General features: G+C 41.4%; 1 protein-coding gene across 5 annotated transcripts in view; it reads left to right on the forward strand.

Annotated features, from left to right (window-relative positions):
- Window positions 1-14,921, forward strand: part of slc38a9 (solute carrier family 38 member 9) — a 73,105-nt gene that overhangs the window by 12,094 nt on the left and 46,090 nt on the right. For 4 of the 5 annotated variants that reach the window (XM_043688658.2, XM_043688666.2, XM_043688643.2 and 1 more), the window contains exons 3-7: window positions 6,943-7,072; window positions 11,876-11,997; window positions 12,316-12,379; window positions 12,516-12,609; window positions 13,953-14,123. In XM_043688658.2, the coding sequence (XP_043544593.1) occupies window positions 6,943-7,072; window positions 11,876-11,997; window positions 12,316-12,379; window positions 12,516-12,609; window positions 13,953-14,123 (581 nt within the window). The remainder of the gene's footprint in view (window positions 1-6,942; window positions 7,073-11,875; window positions 11,998-12,315; window positions 12,380-12,515; window positions 12,610-13,952; window positions 14,124-14,921) is intronic. The other variant, XM_043688682.2, reaches the window with a different exon arrangement.

Below are 14,921 nucleotides of genomic sequence, written 5' to 3' on the forward strand. Positions count from 1 at the left end.
CCAACACCTTACCAACAACTGAAGTAAGGCTCACCAGTCTATAATTACCAGGGTTGTCTCTACTCCCCTTCTTGAACAGGGGAACCACATTTGCTATCCTCCAGTCTTCTGGCACTATTCCTGTAGACAATGACGATTTGAAGATTAATGCCAAAGGCTTGGCAATCTCCTCCCTGGCTTCCCAGAGGATCCTAGGATAAATCCCATCCAACCCAGGGGACTCATCAATTTTCACACTCTGCAGGATTTCTTCCTTGAAAACCTCAAACCCACTCGTCTAGTAGCCTATATCTCAGTATTCTCCTCAACAACATTGTTGTTTTCTAGAGTGAATACTGTCAAAATATTCATTTAGTGCTTCCCCTATCTCCTGACTCCACATGCAACTTCCCACTACTATCCTCTCACTCCTATCGAGAATCATCTTTGCTATCCTTTCCTCTACATCCCTAACTATACGGAGGCCTATAGAAAGCTCCCAACAGGGTGACCTCTCCTTTCCGGTTTCTAACCTCAGCCCATACTACCTCAGTTGACGAGTCCCCAAGCATCCTTTCTGCGACGATAATACTGTCCTTGACCAACAATGCCACATCTCCCCTCTTTTACCATCTTCTCCATTCTTACTGAAGTATCCAAATCCTGGAACCTGCAACAACTGTTCCTGTCCATGCTCTATCCATGACTCCGAAATGGCCTCAACATCCAAGTCCTAGGTACTAACCCATGCTGCAAGTTCACCCACCTTATTCCAGATGCTCCTTGAAACCAACTTCTTGCTTGCCGGTGCCATCTTGCATCCCTGAAACTTGATATCTCAACCTTTTCTATACTCTAACTACAATTTTGGTTCCCATTCCCCTGCTGGATTAGTTTAAACCCACCCCAATAGCCTTAGCGAATATCCCCCCCCCCAGGATATTGGTACCCCTCTGGTTCAGATGAAGACTATCCTGCTTGTAGAGGACCCACCTACCCCAATTATCCAAGAATCCAAAACCCACCCCTCCTGCACCAACCCTGTAGCCTTGTGTTCAACTCCTCTCTCTGCTCAGGTAATGAGCATTTAGGAGAAAGGAGGCCTTAGAGTTCTGAATAGTTGTTGTTTAATGCTCACTTCTTAGAGTTAAAAAAAAAATTATATTTTGTTTAAATAGTGGAACTTGGTCATTCTGTCACTCATATTCTAACAGATTACAAGGCAACGTGAGCTTTACTGGGTATTTAGTTTAATTAACAGAGAGGTTCGCCACTGTGTGTCATAACAATATGCCTAAACTTATCCATGACTACCTTAAATAGTTTAGCACTAAAATTAGAGTTTCTCTGGTAACCCATACTGGGTAAAGAAAGCCTCCAACTCCTCCAATACCCTTTTGCCTTAAGGCTCCATAATGGAATTGTCTCTGGAAACTTGGTAGTCACATCCATTATGCTTATCAAATACTGATTCCTACTTTTATGGAGGGAACCTACGCAATTAATTAACATGCATGAAAGGTTCTTTGAATGCAGGAATTGGTAACAAAGGTGCTGGTTTTATTACTGCCTGTGGCTTACCTACCATTTGGCATGTATGACTTATCGCAAAATTCAACCAAATCTTTATGCAGTCCAGGTCAAATAGAAATGCTTTTGTACCTTAGCCTGAGGCTTCCTCACACCTAGATGACCGTCTGTTGGTAATTCATATGCTACCCGTAATGCTTCCTGTCACTATGCTACTGACAACAGAATCTGGTGCACTTCCGCCCATTTCCCCTCTGCAGTAACCTGCCGTGGTCTCCATTTTTGCCTTAAGATTTGTTAAGATAACCCTCAGGATGACATGTTATTCCTGTTCTGAGTATGCATGATGATATAGATCTTTTATCGATCCTTTTGGCTTCTCCACCACAATGGGCATCACTCCCACTTTGGATTCTGTTAAGTTACATCCAAGAACACATTGTATTCCTGGAACTCAAACTTTGTCGATCACTTCCATTGTTACTTCCCCAGTCTTGATTTGGCTCTTCAAACTGATCTTACACAGGGGAACACTAAATCTCTGTGCATCTGTTCCACAAATTAACACCCGGTTGGGTAACATGCCAGAAAGAGTGCAAATAGTTTCATCACTCTCTTTATTAGAGACTGACCAGATCCTGTATCTCTTAGAATTGTAACTTTTCTTGCCCTTCTCCCCCTGTTCTTCCTGAGTAAACTTTACCTACAGAGTTAATTCTTTATAGAGATCGATCACTAAGTCAATACCAGGCCCTGCCTAGGCTGTGCACTTGCCTGAAACTCCTTGACTTTTCTTGATGTTTCCTTTTACTATTTCCACTAATCCCACTGGTTTAGCCTCTTTTTGTCAACATCTTTTCCCAAGGTACCTTTCTTCAATGACCAGCACTATAACTTTGTATCCTGCCTTACCACAGTGGAAATACCTGAGGCCTTTCACCTTTTTTTCACCCTCTTGGATTTCGTTTCTTCACCTGTGGTAAACTATTTCCAGTGTGATCTACTGTTTGTTTTGTAGTGAAGGATCTCCCGTTCTCCCAATTTCTATCCTTCACAGGATGAAATTCCTGTCAGAGGTTAAACTTCACCTTCTGCACCAATGCATATTCATCTCCCGTCTCTGCCACTCCTCTCTTTCTGTTCATCCACATGAATTCTTATCATCTCTGGAAGTGAGTTTTTAAACTCCTCTAGCAGAATAATCTCTCTTAGATCCTGATATATCTTGTTTATTTTTAAAGCCTGCACTTAGCTATCAAAATTATTATGTTTAATTCTTTCGAACTCAACTTGAGGCTGACCTGGTTCCTTCTTTGTTTCTGAAACTCTGTCTATACGCTTCTGGTGCCAGTTCAGAGACTCAAAATATCCTGTTTGACATCTGCGTAATCTCTTGACCCCTCATCTGACAGCGCTGCAAATACCTCACCAGCCCTACTACATTAGTCTGAACTAGCATGACTCACCAGTTCTCTGGCCGCTCCATCTGCTCAGCCAATTTTTCAAATGAAATTAAAAAAGGCTTTGACGGCATTCTCGTCTAAAGGCAGCAATGTTTTAACATTTGTGATTTTAGAGAAGATTTGTAGCTCAGGTTGCAGGTTTGCTCGCTGAGCTGGTGGGTTTGTTCACAGACATTTCATCACCATTCTTGGTAACATCATCAGTGAGCCTCTGATGAAGCACTAGTGTTCTGTTCCGCTTTCTATTTATGTGCCTTGGTCTGTTGTGGTGGGTGATATCACTTCTGGTTATTTTTTTGAGGTTCGTAAGTGGGGTCCAAATCTGTGTTAATGGTATGCCAGTTTGAATGCCAGGCCTCTAGGAATTCCCTTTACCTTGTTTAGCCTCTCTCAGCATGGATGTGTTGTCCTAGTCAAACTGGTGTCCCTTGTCTGTGTATTGATTCTAGTGATAGTTGGTCATGACTTTCGGTGGCTAGTTGATGCTCGTGTATCCTGGTGGCTAGTTTCCTGCCTGTCTGTCCGATGTAATGTTTGTTGCGTCCTTACAGGGTATTTTGTATATGATAATCGTTCTGTTGGTTGTTGGTAAATTCATCAGGAGCTGTTTGTGTGGTTGATAGAATTGTGGACTACCGTGATTCCTAGGGGCTGGGGGTAGTCTGGTCATCTTCTCCAAGATGTCTTTACCGAATGGCAGAGTGGCTAGAGCCTCTAGGCGTGTTGTGTAGGAATCGGCGGAAGCATTTATCGGTTACATTTGTGTAGATGGTTTTCCTTGGCTGCTTAGTTCCTGGGTGCTGCAGTGTGTTGTGGCTTGTTTAAATAATGTCCTGATGCAGCTCCATTTGTGGGTGTTGGGGAGATTGCTCCTGTACTTGAGCATCTGGTCAGTGTGTGAGGCTTTCCTGTAGATGCTGGTCTGCAACTCTCCATTGGCTTTTTCTTCTACTCTGACATCTAGGAAGGTATGCCTGTTGTTCTCTTTCTCTTTGGTGAACTTTATACCAGTAAGGATGTTGTTTGTGGGTTTCTTCTAATTTGTTTGTTTTGTGATGACAACGGTGTCATTCACATAGCAGACCCAAAGCTTCGGCTGGATCGTGGGAAGGGCTATTCGTTCTAGCTTTTGCTAAGAATCCTGATATTGGTGATCTGAGGCCTCCCATTGATTTGTTTATAGCTCTTATCATTGAAGATGAAGTGGGTTGAGAGGCACAGGTCTATTAGTTTGAGGATGCTGTCCTTCCTGATAGAGCTGCTGCTGTCAGGTGCTTATGTCCTTGGTTTGTCTAGCAGTGGTTCTTTGGCTCGGGTGATATTTATTGATGTGAATAGGGCCGTCACATCAAAGGAAATCATGACATCGTCGTCTTCTACCTTTGTGTCTTTGAGGAATTCCTGAGTGGATGGCCAGATGACCAGACTACCCCAGCCCCTAGGCATCACGGTAGTCCACAAATCTATCAACCACGCAAACAGCTCCTGATGAATTTACCAACAACCAACAGAATGATTATCACATACAAAATACCCTACAAGGATGCAACAAACATTACATTGGACAGGCAGGCAGGAGTGGCTTGAGTCTTCTACTAGTTGTTTCAGTTTGTGTTGTCGTTCCTTTGCTAATCTGTAAGTTGGTGTACTGAGAAGTGAGACTATGGGTCTGAGGGGGCCTCTTGTTTATGTAACTTTTGGTAATCCGTAGAAATGCGATTGACCACAAATGGACAAGTACGTTATAATGAGCCATCAACAGGAAGGAACAGCGGACCAAGACAAAGAAAAGGCTAGCCTGACAAGAAAGACTGGCAAGGTCACGCACTGCAATAACACAGACTATTCAGAGATGTGGATAAAGAATCTGTTGAACTGACTATCACAGAAACTGGAAAATGCCATCCAGGTACAAGGGATGAACTTCAACCACATGGATGCGGACAAAAAGGACTTCCTAGCAGCACTGGAATCCACCCTGCAAGATAACAATTATGAAAAAAAATCCAGCAGGCCATCAGACAGTAGCGCCAACACTAAGTGGAAAGAAAGAAAGGAACACACTGGAAAGGAAAGTCCTGGAAGGACTCAAAAGACAAATATCGTAATCCTCCTGGCAGGCAAAGGCTGCATGACAGTCATTCTGAACAGAACACAATGCATTGAAAAAGCAAACACTACTCGCAGATACAAACACCTGCCAACAGTTGGCAATAGATCTAACTTCACAGCTAGAAAACCATATTGTAGCATATCTGAGGAAACTTCACAAGACAGGTGAAATTAACAAGACAGACCTCCAAAGAACGGAACCTGAAGGGTCCAATACAACCCGAATGGGGTTGAGAAACCTATCAGCCATGACTGAATAGCGGAGCAGACTTGTTGGGCTGAATAGTCTAATTTCGGCTCTTGTGTCTTGTGGTCTGCCTTTTAAAAAAAGGAGACATATTCAGTACATGGTATGCCAGATATGATCTCATCAATGCCCAATGTAACAGGCATAGCTGTCCATTAAATATTCAATGCCCCTCAAATGCTTATTGCATTAGCTTTCTTAATTACTTAGTGCAACTGCATGTTTACTACGTGTAATTCGGGTGCTAGGATACTGAGAGCTCCGTAATCTCTCACCATCCAGATAATAACATTAGTTCTTGCCAAAATGGACAGTTTCACAATTTCCCAAATCTTTTATTCATTTCATAATCTTTTTCACTTTTACCTTCCTCCCTCCCTCTTTCCCCTTGACATAGATTTTGACTAGTTTAGGCCCTAGTGCTCATCCCTGTGGAATTTCACTCAGCACTGTTTTGTCTTCAATTTCTATATGCAGCAAGGCTGACCTTAATAAAAGGATAGAATTCCTGTTGTGAATGAAAAATTACAGGGTTGCGTCCTTGCCCTGTTGCACACCAGGGAGTGATTTGTACCGCAGTTGACACTGGTACTTGTGTGGAATGAAAACCCTGTTCAAAGAGTCCAGTCTGGTGATAGTCAGAGACATCTGGTGCCACTGTCCTGATTTTTGGATGACAAAGAACCATCCATTGTGATAAGTTTCCTCCTGGAGGATGTTAGTTACACAAAAGCAGCAAAATCACAGTAATCTCTGCTGTAATTTATCTTTGAGACGACAATGACCAAGGTAGAGGGCCATACCACTCTTGCTTTGGAATATCCCCTGTAGGTAATGCCCTCATTTATGGATTGTATGGATGGCATTGTCAAGCTCCTCTTAGATTTGTATTTTGTTTTGTCTTTGGTGAAACACAAGTTTGGAGAATAGATACACATGAGTTTAAAACTTCCCTGAGACTTGTAAACTCCCAAGCATCATAGCTGCCTTTGTCATTGCTTGCAAGTGTGAATACCTTACCCCATTTTACACCAGTAAAATAATTTAGTCTGTCTGTCTTTCTTTCTTTGCAATCAAACCAGCCAGGCCTGTCAGATAAACTGCAGATCTCCTTCATTTTACGTTGTATTGACTATGGTCCCAAAATGTAGCAAGGTTGTAAACTCCTGTGAATATTCCACAATGTTCAGTTCCATTCTTAGTTCCTGCGATAAGCCATCTGTCCTCCTATGACATGCCATCATAAACGTTTATTCCTTGACTACCAATGCATAATGGCTGCACGGAGTGCTACCTTGAAGATGCATGCTGACATCTTGCCATTGGTCCTTTGACAGCATCTCTGACTTGAGATCAATTCTTAAGGAGGACAAAATCAGCAGGTGCACATTCCTCCTCTCTCGCATCATCCTGTCTTCGTAGAGTATCATTCCTTCATTGTTCCTGGAACTCTGTCCCTTCACATTACATATTGTAACAGTCAAGAAGATGGCTCTTCACCGCCACTATTTGTTGTCCATTATACCCACTTATTCTACATTAAAGTCTAAAATTGATATTTGCAAATCACATGTACACGTTAACAAAGTATATTTTGTATCTTCCACTTAGACCTTTCTACGTGCCACCCAGAAACCTTCATGGAAACATAGCTCAACAGGAGCAGGTGACTCAAGAAGCTTCAGCAATGAACAGCCGTATTCAGTACTACAGTAAATTGACCACAACACACAAGACCTTGGTAATAATGTGTTTTTTACAATACTATTCAGCTTTGAATAAATATTGCAGGTTTCTGTTCTTTTGTTCCTTTGCTACATCCACCCACTCCTCTGTATATCTTCTCCTTACTTTTCCACCTAACTCTCATCCACTTTATGCTGCTGAAGCTGCCTCAAGATTGTGCCATCTCTAAGATCGTAGAATCTCTACAGTGCAGAATAAGGCCATCTAGCCCACACCAACCTGTTGAAGAGTATTTCCCCCACCCCCGATCCCTTCACTTACCATAGCTAATCCATCCATCCTGTACATCTTTGGACTGAAAGGAAACTGGAGCATCCAGCCGAAACCCACACAGACTGGGAGAGTATGCGAACTCCCTACAGTGGCCTGCGGTTAGAATCGAACCTGGGTTCCTGGCGCTGTGTGGCAGCAGGGTTAACCACTATGCCACCATGCCGCATTGGAGTAAATGATTTCTTCTGTGCTGTTCAAGTTTAATAAGTGATGGTTGTGCTTTATTCATCACAGCTGAACTTGACACATCTTAGCAGACCTAGTGGGAATTATAGGAATTCAAACATCTGCTTTCCTGATGGTTTGAGTAGTAATTTGGTTAATTGAGTTTCATAAACGAGGAAGATTTCTGGTTGATATCAGCAGCAGTGGTTTGGTTCCACTTCGTGTTTACAAAGTGAGTAGTTTTGTTCACTCTCAGGATGTCAGCATCTCTGACTAGTCCAGCATTTATTGTCCCTTCCCAAATATCCAGACAATAGATTAGATTAGATTTTAGATTACATTACAGTGTGGAAACAGGCCCTTCGGCCCAACAAGTCCACACCGACCCGCCGAAGCGAAACCCACCCATACCCCTACATTTACCCCTTACCTAACACTAAGGGCAATTTAGCATGGCCAATTCACCTGACCTGCACATCTTTTGGACTGTGGGAGGAAACCGGAGCACCCGGAGGAAACCCACGCAGACACGGGGAGAACGTGCAAACTCCACACAGTCAGTCGCCTGAGGCGGGAATTGAACCCGGGTCTCAGGCGCTGTGAGGCAGCAGTGCTAACCACTGTGCCACCGTGCCGCCCACTTTTTTTTTTATTTATTTTTTTTTTTGAGGCCATATAGCCAGCCCTTGGTGACTTCTGTTAAGTTATTATGTTCCAAGTCTAGTTCCGTGATTTCAATAGTTGAGTTGACCACATTTTGGTCTGGAGATGCATGAGTTTTGGATGTGCTAGTTGTTCCTACAGTTGCTGAAAAGGTTCTTTAAAACTGTAGAAAAGTTAAATCAGAAAGAGGTAATTCAATTCACTGTGTCTGGACCATTTGAATAAAGTAGCCATTAATTTAATCCTAATTGTGAGGACCTGTTCCATAGCCTTGCAGGTTACAGTACTTCAGTTGCAGAATCAGGTACCTGTTTTTTTTAAAAAGAGTTGAGGATTTCTGGCTCAATTACCAAACTGGCAGCGAATTCCAGATAGCCACCAACCTCTTTCAGCATTTTTCCTCTTATCCTGTCTAATCCTGCTTCCGGGCACCTTTTAAAGCAGTGCACTTTGTTATTTGATCCTTTTGCAATGGGAAACAGGTCTTTCTGGTCTATTAAATCAAGCACCTATTTTTGTACACAACTAAGTTACCCCTTAGCCTCATCTCTTCTTTGGAAAGAGCAGGATTGTTTTCCTACCTTCCCCCTTGGTGCAATTTCCAAGTCACGTCAACATTCTGGTAAATCACCTGTGTTCTCTAGAGCAATTATATCCTACCTGTAATGTGACCAAAACAGTGCATTAAACTTCAGCCATGGCTTAATCAGTACCTTGTATAGTTCCAGCATGACATCCCTGCTCTTGTTTTTAAAATCTTACCCTGTGAAGAAAAGTTGGCCATCTGCAACTGTTGCTACTGTATCTTGCTATTCCTCTGAACTTCAGTGATCTGTGGACATGCACTCCAAGGTTTCTCTAGCTTTCTCAACATCCCTCCATTTATTTTGTATTCACATACTTCATTTACTCTTGCCAAGTGCATAAACTTGCATTTCTCCAGATTGAAATCCATTTGTTACCTCTCCACCCATCCAAGCAAACGTAAACCATGCCAACTTATGTTTGTGACTTTTTCCTCCCACCTCTGCTAGAGTCCCCATCTTTCTTTCAGGGCATCTTGAAAAAGCCCACATTTTAAGGCCAGTCTTTTGGCATTAACTATTCTTACTCCTTATTGTTTAGCAGGTGTTTTACCATGTTAACAGAACTATGCAAGTTTCCAAAGAATGAAATCAAAGATGTAGACTGCAATTGAAGAAATCCACAGTATCATATTAGTGACTCCCCTTACATCTGGATTGAATTTTCTTTACCACTTATCAGCCCATCTAATGACAGACTGCCCTCTTTCAGGGAGAGACATGCTTTTTGCCCAAAATGTCGATCTTGCTGCTCCTCGGATGCTGCCTGAATTGCTGTGCTCTTCCAGCACGACTGATCCAGAATCTGGTGGTGTGTTTAACCTGAGGGCCACCTGAAGAAGTGGCAGCTTCATGGTGCCTGTAGCCGGTACAGGAACTGAACCCATATTATTTACATCACTTTGGATTGCAAACTTAAATGCAGCCAACTGAGTGACCAATCGAATGACGCCATCATCTTGACAGTTGACAACTTTCCATTTCATTCAACTTCTTGGCTAGCTTTGCTATTACCTGCATATAGAAAGTTTATATGCAGGTATATCCACTGCAGACAGCAAGGGACCCAAACTAGGCCCTGTGGTATGCTACTTATGGCCAAAGACATAGAACAGTTGTAGGTCAATTGCATGTGCTCTGCCTTTCAATGAGGTCGTGGCTGATGTGATAATGCTCATTTCCACACTCCTGCCTCTTCCATAACCTTAGATTTTTAAATCAGTAAGAGAATCAATCTCCTCCTCGAATACATTTAACAAACATAGGAAGATTGATTGGTAAGCTCATAGATGAGATGAACATTGATGGGGTTGTAAATAATGAGGCTAGCCTTCGATTACAGGAGGGTGTAGATGCGCTGATCAGTGGCAAATGGAATTCAATCCAGGTGTGAGGGGAGTCGTTAATATGATACTTGGATCTCTTCAATTGTAGTCTACATCTTTGATTTCATTCTTTGGAAACTTGTATAGACCAGTTAACATGGTCAAGCACTTGCTAAACAATAGAAAGGCATAAGAATAGTTGATGCCAAAAGACTGGGAGAAGTTGGTCTGAAATGTGGGCTTTTTTAAGATGCCCTGAAATAAGGTTAGGTGCTCTGGCAGAAGCAAGAGTAAGAAAGTCACAAACTTAGATTAGCATGGTTTAAATTATGCTGGTAAATGATGAGGCAAAGAGTGAGTGAATGCACAAGAGACAGAAGTCTCCAAAGAATAGAGTTTTTGGGATGGAAATTTATAGGGTATGGTAGATTATGAAAATGGGAGGGACTCTTATAGAAATACACAACACGGAAACAGCCTTCGGTCCAACTCGTCCATGCCACCCAGGTATTCTAACCTAATCTAGTCCTATTTGCCAGCACTCAGCCCACATTCCTCTAAATCCTTCCTATTCATATACCCATTAACATGCCTTTTAAACTTTGTAATTGTACCAGCCTCCTCCACTCCCTCTGGCAGCTCATTCCATGCACTCACCAATTGCGTGAAGAATTTGCCCTTTAGGCCCCTTTTATATCTTTCCCTTCCCACCCTAAATATATGCCCTCTAGTACTGGATTCCCCCACCCCAGAAATGAGACTTGGTCTATTTATCCTATCCATGCCCCTCATGATTTTATAAACCTCTATAAGATCACCCCTCCGCCTCCGACGCTCCAGGGAAAACAGTCCGAGCCTATTCAACCTCTCCCTGTAACTCAAATTCTCCAACCCTGGCAACAACCCTTTCAAGTTTTACAACGTTTTTTCGATAGGAAGGAGACTAGAATTGCATGCAATATTCCAACAGTAGCCTAACCAATGTCCTGTACAGCCACGACATGACCTCCCAACCCCTTTCCTCAATGCTCTGTCCAATTAAGGAAATCCTACCAAATGCCTCCTTCGCTATCCTATCTACCTGTGACTCCACTTTCAAGGAACTATGAATCTGCACTCCAAGGTCTCCCTGTTCAGCAACACTCCCTAAATCCTTACCATTAAGTGTAAGTCCTGCTCTGATTTGCTTTTCCAAAATGGAGCACCTGACATTTATCTAAATTAAACTTCAGTCCATTGGCCCATCTGATCAAGATCCCCTGTAATCTGAGGTAACCTTCTTTGCTGTCTACCACATCTCCAATTTTGGTATCTTCTGCAAACTCACTAACTATACCTCCTATGTTCACATCCAAATCATTTATATAAATGACAAAAAGCAGTGGACCCAGCACTGATCCTTGTGGCACTCCACTGGTCACAGGCCTCCACCACCACCACCCTCTGTCTTCTACCTTTGAGCTGGTTCTGGATTGAAATGGCTAGTTCTCCCTGTATTCCGTGATGGAAGGTTTTTCAAAATCAGGAAAATAATAATTGAACAATTGAAGAGCCAGGAGCCCATGCAGGTTTGATGAAATTGGTGCAGGAGTGGTTATAGATTGGGAGATCTATATTATGAACATTTTAATTACCATGTTGTTGAATCATTCGAGTTGGATATTTTAGGCATTGTGGATGGCATTGAGTACAGAGAGCATGCCATATTGCAACTGAGATTTTTGTGATTTTTAAAATTTAAATATGATGGTACCTTTTATCAATAAGTTGCTGATTTCTGGTTTGCAGGTACCACCTGATCATGTAATTCCAGCTGAAGAAGAAATTTATGTTTACAGTCCTTTAGGAAGTGCTCTCCAACTTGAAAGTAGCACAGATGGCTTTGGAAAGAATCCCAGCATTGTTACAATGTATGCACAGGTTTACATTTTCTTCAATAATCTGACATTAATTCCTATTGATCAAAATACACTTTTAAACTGGAAGTCAAATCAAAAGCCAGAATTTCTGTCTCGATATATGAGCACCTTTTTTAAAGAAACTCAAAATTCATGAGTAATTCATTGAAATAGATGAACCAGTTTTTTTTGTAGTACTTTTAAAAAAACCATTTGATACATATGCATTCTTCAGGATTATTAATTTCAAATCGATGTCAGTTTGTAAGGAAAATATTTCTTAATTGCTCTGCCGTCTTGATCAAAATGAGGTATTTTATTCATTTCCAGATTTTCTATCTGGAATACCATGATGGGAACATCAATATTGAGTCTTCCGTGGGCACTAAAGGAGGTTGGCCATTTGTGTGAATTTTGTCAATACGTTAATCATTGTATTACATTTTTTAATGTGTTCATTTGACATATTGGAACTTTGAGATAGTTATAACTTCAAAAGCAAACTTTTTCTTTTTCCCCCTCTCATTTAGGCAGGATTTACTTTGGGGATTATCTTGCTCATTTTAATGAACCTGCTGATGCTGTATTGTTGTTACCGGGTGCTGAAATCTAGACAGACAGTAGGTGTGTATTATTATTTTGCAATAAACCTGTACAGTTTAATACAGTGAAAAGCAAATATTTGAAATAATTTTCAGATAAATATAATAGGTAATTCCACTACAAATTTCTTGCATTCTATGAAAAGTAGTTGTGTTAACTTGAGGGTTGTGCAGTCATTACCACGCTTAATTTGCTCAGAGATTTAAGGAAGCAAGTTTTCAAAAATCGTCAGCTGAAAAACTTATAAAAATATTGAATGGCACCTGGAGTGCAGAATAAGTAATTTCAAATCAATCTCGATGACTCTGTATAACAATACTAATGGTAACTTCTGATGTGTATTCAAAACATGTTCTGACTAGTTACAAAACCTCTTTGTATAGGATTCTGAATACAGTCCTGCGGAGTGGATTGTAACCCTGTGCCTCCAGTTTTGAAAGCTGGTTTGAACTCCTTAGGATTGACTCAACACCAGTTAGAACATTTTATTCCCCAAATATTTATTTTTATCATGAGTACATGTTCAACATCCCTCTGCAAAAACCTGCACATTTAAATTCATAAAATATATTGAAACGAACTTAATTTTGAAAGTAAATTAGGTCAGCCAATTTGCTGAACTTTTTATTTTTCACAGAAAGCTTGACATCTCCATATTAGCATCATGAGTTTTGCAAGCAATTTCCAGCAGCAGTTTTACTTAATAAGAAAAGTTAAATCACTAGAATGCTGGGTATTTGGAATGTGACATTAACTTAAGGTGTTTGAAGAAAAAACACATCTGATTAATCAAATAGCTTTCACATGTCTTTGTCTCCCATCCTACTTTTGTATTCTTTCATGGGAGGTGTGTGTTGGCAGAACAAGTTTTTGTGCCCAATCTAGATTACTCTTGAAGATGGTGACTGACCATGGAGTTGAACAGTTGCAGACCATGTGCATCCTGAATGTTAGGAAGGTAGCTCCAAAATTTTGACTCCAAATCAGTGAAGCAACAGTGATGTAATTCCATGTCAGAATGTTGTGTGACTTAATGGGGGAACTTGCAAGTGATTGTATTGCCGTGCTTCTGCTGCACTTGCCCTTCTAGATAGTGGAAGGGCTGTCTGAAGATGCTTGTCTATTTCCATCCACTCTAGAGTTTGGCTGATGGGAAAGTGCAAGCTGAATGTACAATGTCACAATGTTACGTGTTCTCAATGAGTTTAAATTCTTACTGATGCCCACATTCTATCCATAGCACTTTGTATGTGCCATTATGTTGTTTCACCAAATGACATCCTTAATAAGTAGGATAGTAAGAGTTAGTTATTGGCTTCCTTTGCTGAATTGTTTTCTAAAATATGTTGTTTTCTGTCTTGAAGCTCATATTGATACATCAAACTGGGAATTTCCTGAGGTCTGCAAATACTACTTTGGTTCATTTGGCCAGTGGTCCAGTCTTCTTTTCTCTCTCATTTCCCTGTTCGGAGCCATGATTGTTTACTGGGTGCTTATGTCCAATTTTCTCTTCAATACAGGGAAATTTATTTACAGTAAGTTTGAAACTGTCTACATGTTTTAGTTTAATCCTTTTCCATGTAATCTAATCTCTACAGTTTATGTTGGACACTAAACTTTTTTAAAAATGTAACATTCAAGGTCATGAAGATGAGTTCAATGTTGTGGTTCTGTTCGCCGAGCTGGAAGTTTTTGTTGCAAACGTTTCCTCCCCTGGCTAGGCGACATCATCAGTGCTTGGGAGCCTCCTGCGAAGCGCTTCTTTGATGTTTCCTCCGGTGTTTATAGTGGTCTGTCCCTGCCGCTTCCGGTTGTCAGTTTCAGCTGTCCGCTGTAGTGGTTGGTATATTGGGTCCAGGTCGATGTGTTTGTTGATGGAGTTTGTGGATGAATGCCATGCCTCTAGGAATTCCCTGGCTGTTCTCTGTCTGGCTTGCCCTATGATAGTAGTGTTGTCCCAGTCGAATTCATGTTGCTTGTTGTCTGCTTGTGTGGCTACTAAGGATAGCTGGTCGTGTCGTTTCGTGGCTAGTTGATGTTCATGTATGCGGATTGTTAGCTGTCTTCCTGTTTGTCCTATATATAGTGTTTTGTGCAGTCCTTGCATGGTATTTTGTACACTACAAAACACTATATAGGACAAACAGGAAGACAGCTAACAATCCGCATACATGAACATCAACTAGCCACGAAACGACACGACCAGCTATCCTTAGTAACCACACACGCAGACAACAAGCAACATGAATTCGACTGGGACAACACTACTATCATAGGGCAAGCCAGACAGAGAACAGCCAGGGAATTCCTAGAGGCATGGCATTCATCCACAA

Source organism: Chiloscyllium plagiosum, unplaced genomic scaffold (assembly GCF_037043375.1).
Source record: "Chiloscyllium plagiosum isolate Xiang-an unplaced genomic scaffold, Cpla_swu_hap1 HiC_scaffold_1, whole genome shotgun sequence".
In the NCBI taxonomy this organism is placed as follows: domain Eukaryota; kingdom Metazoa; phylum Chordata; class Chondrichthyes; order Orectolobiformes; family Hemiscylliidae; genus Chiloscyllium; species Chiloscyllium plagiosum.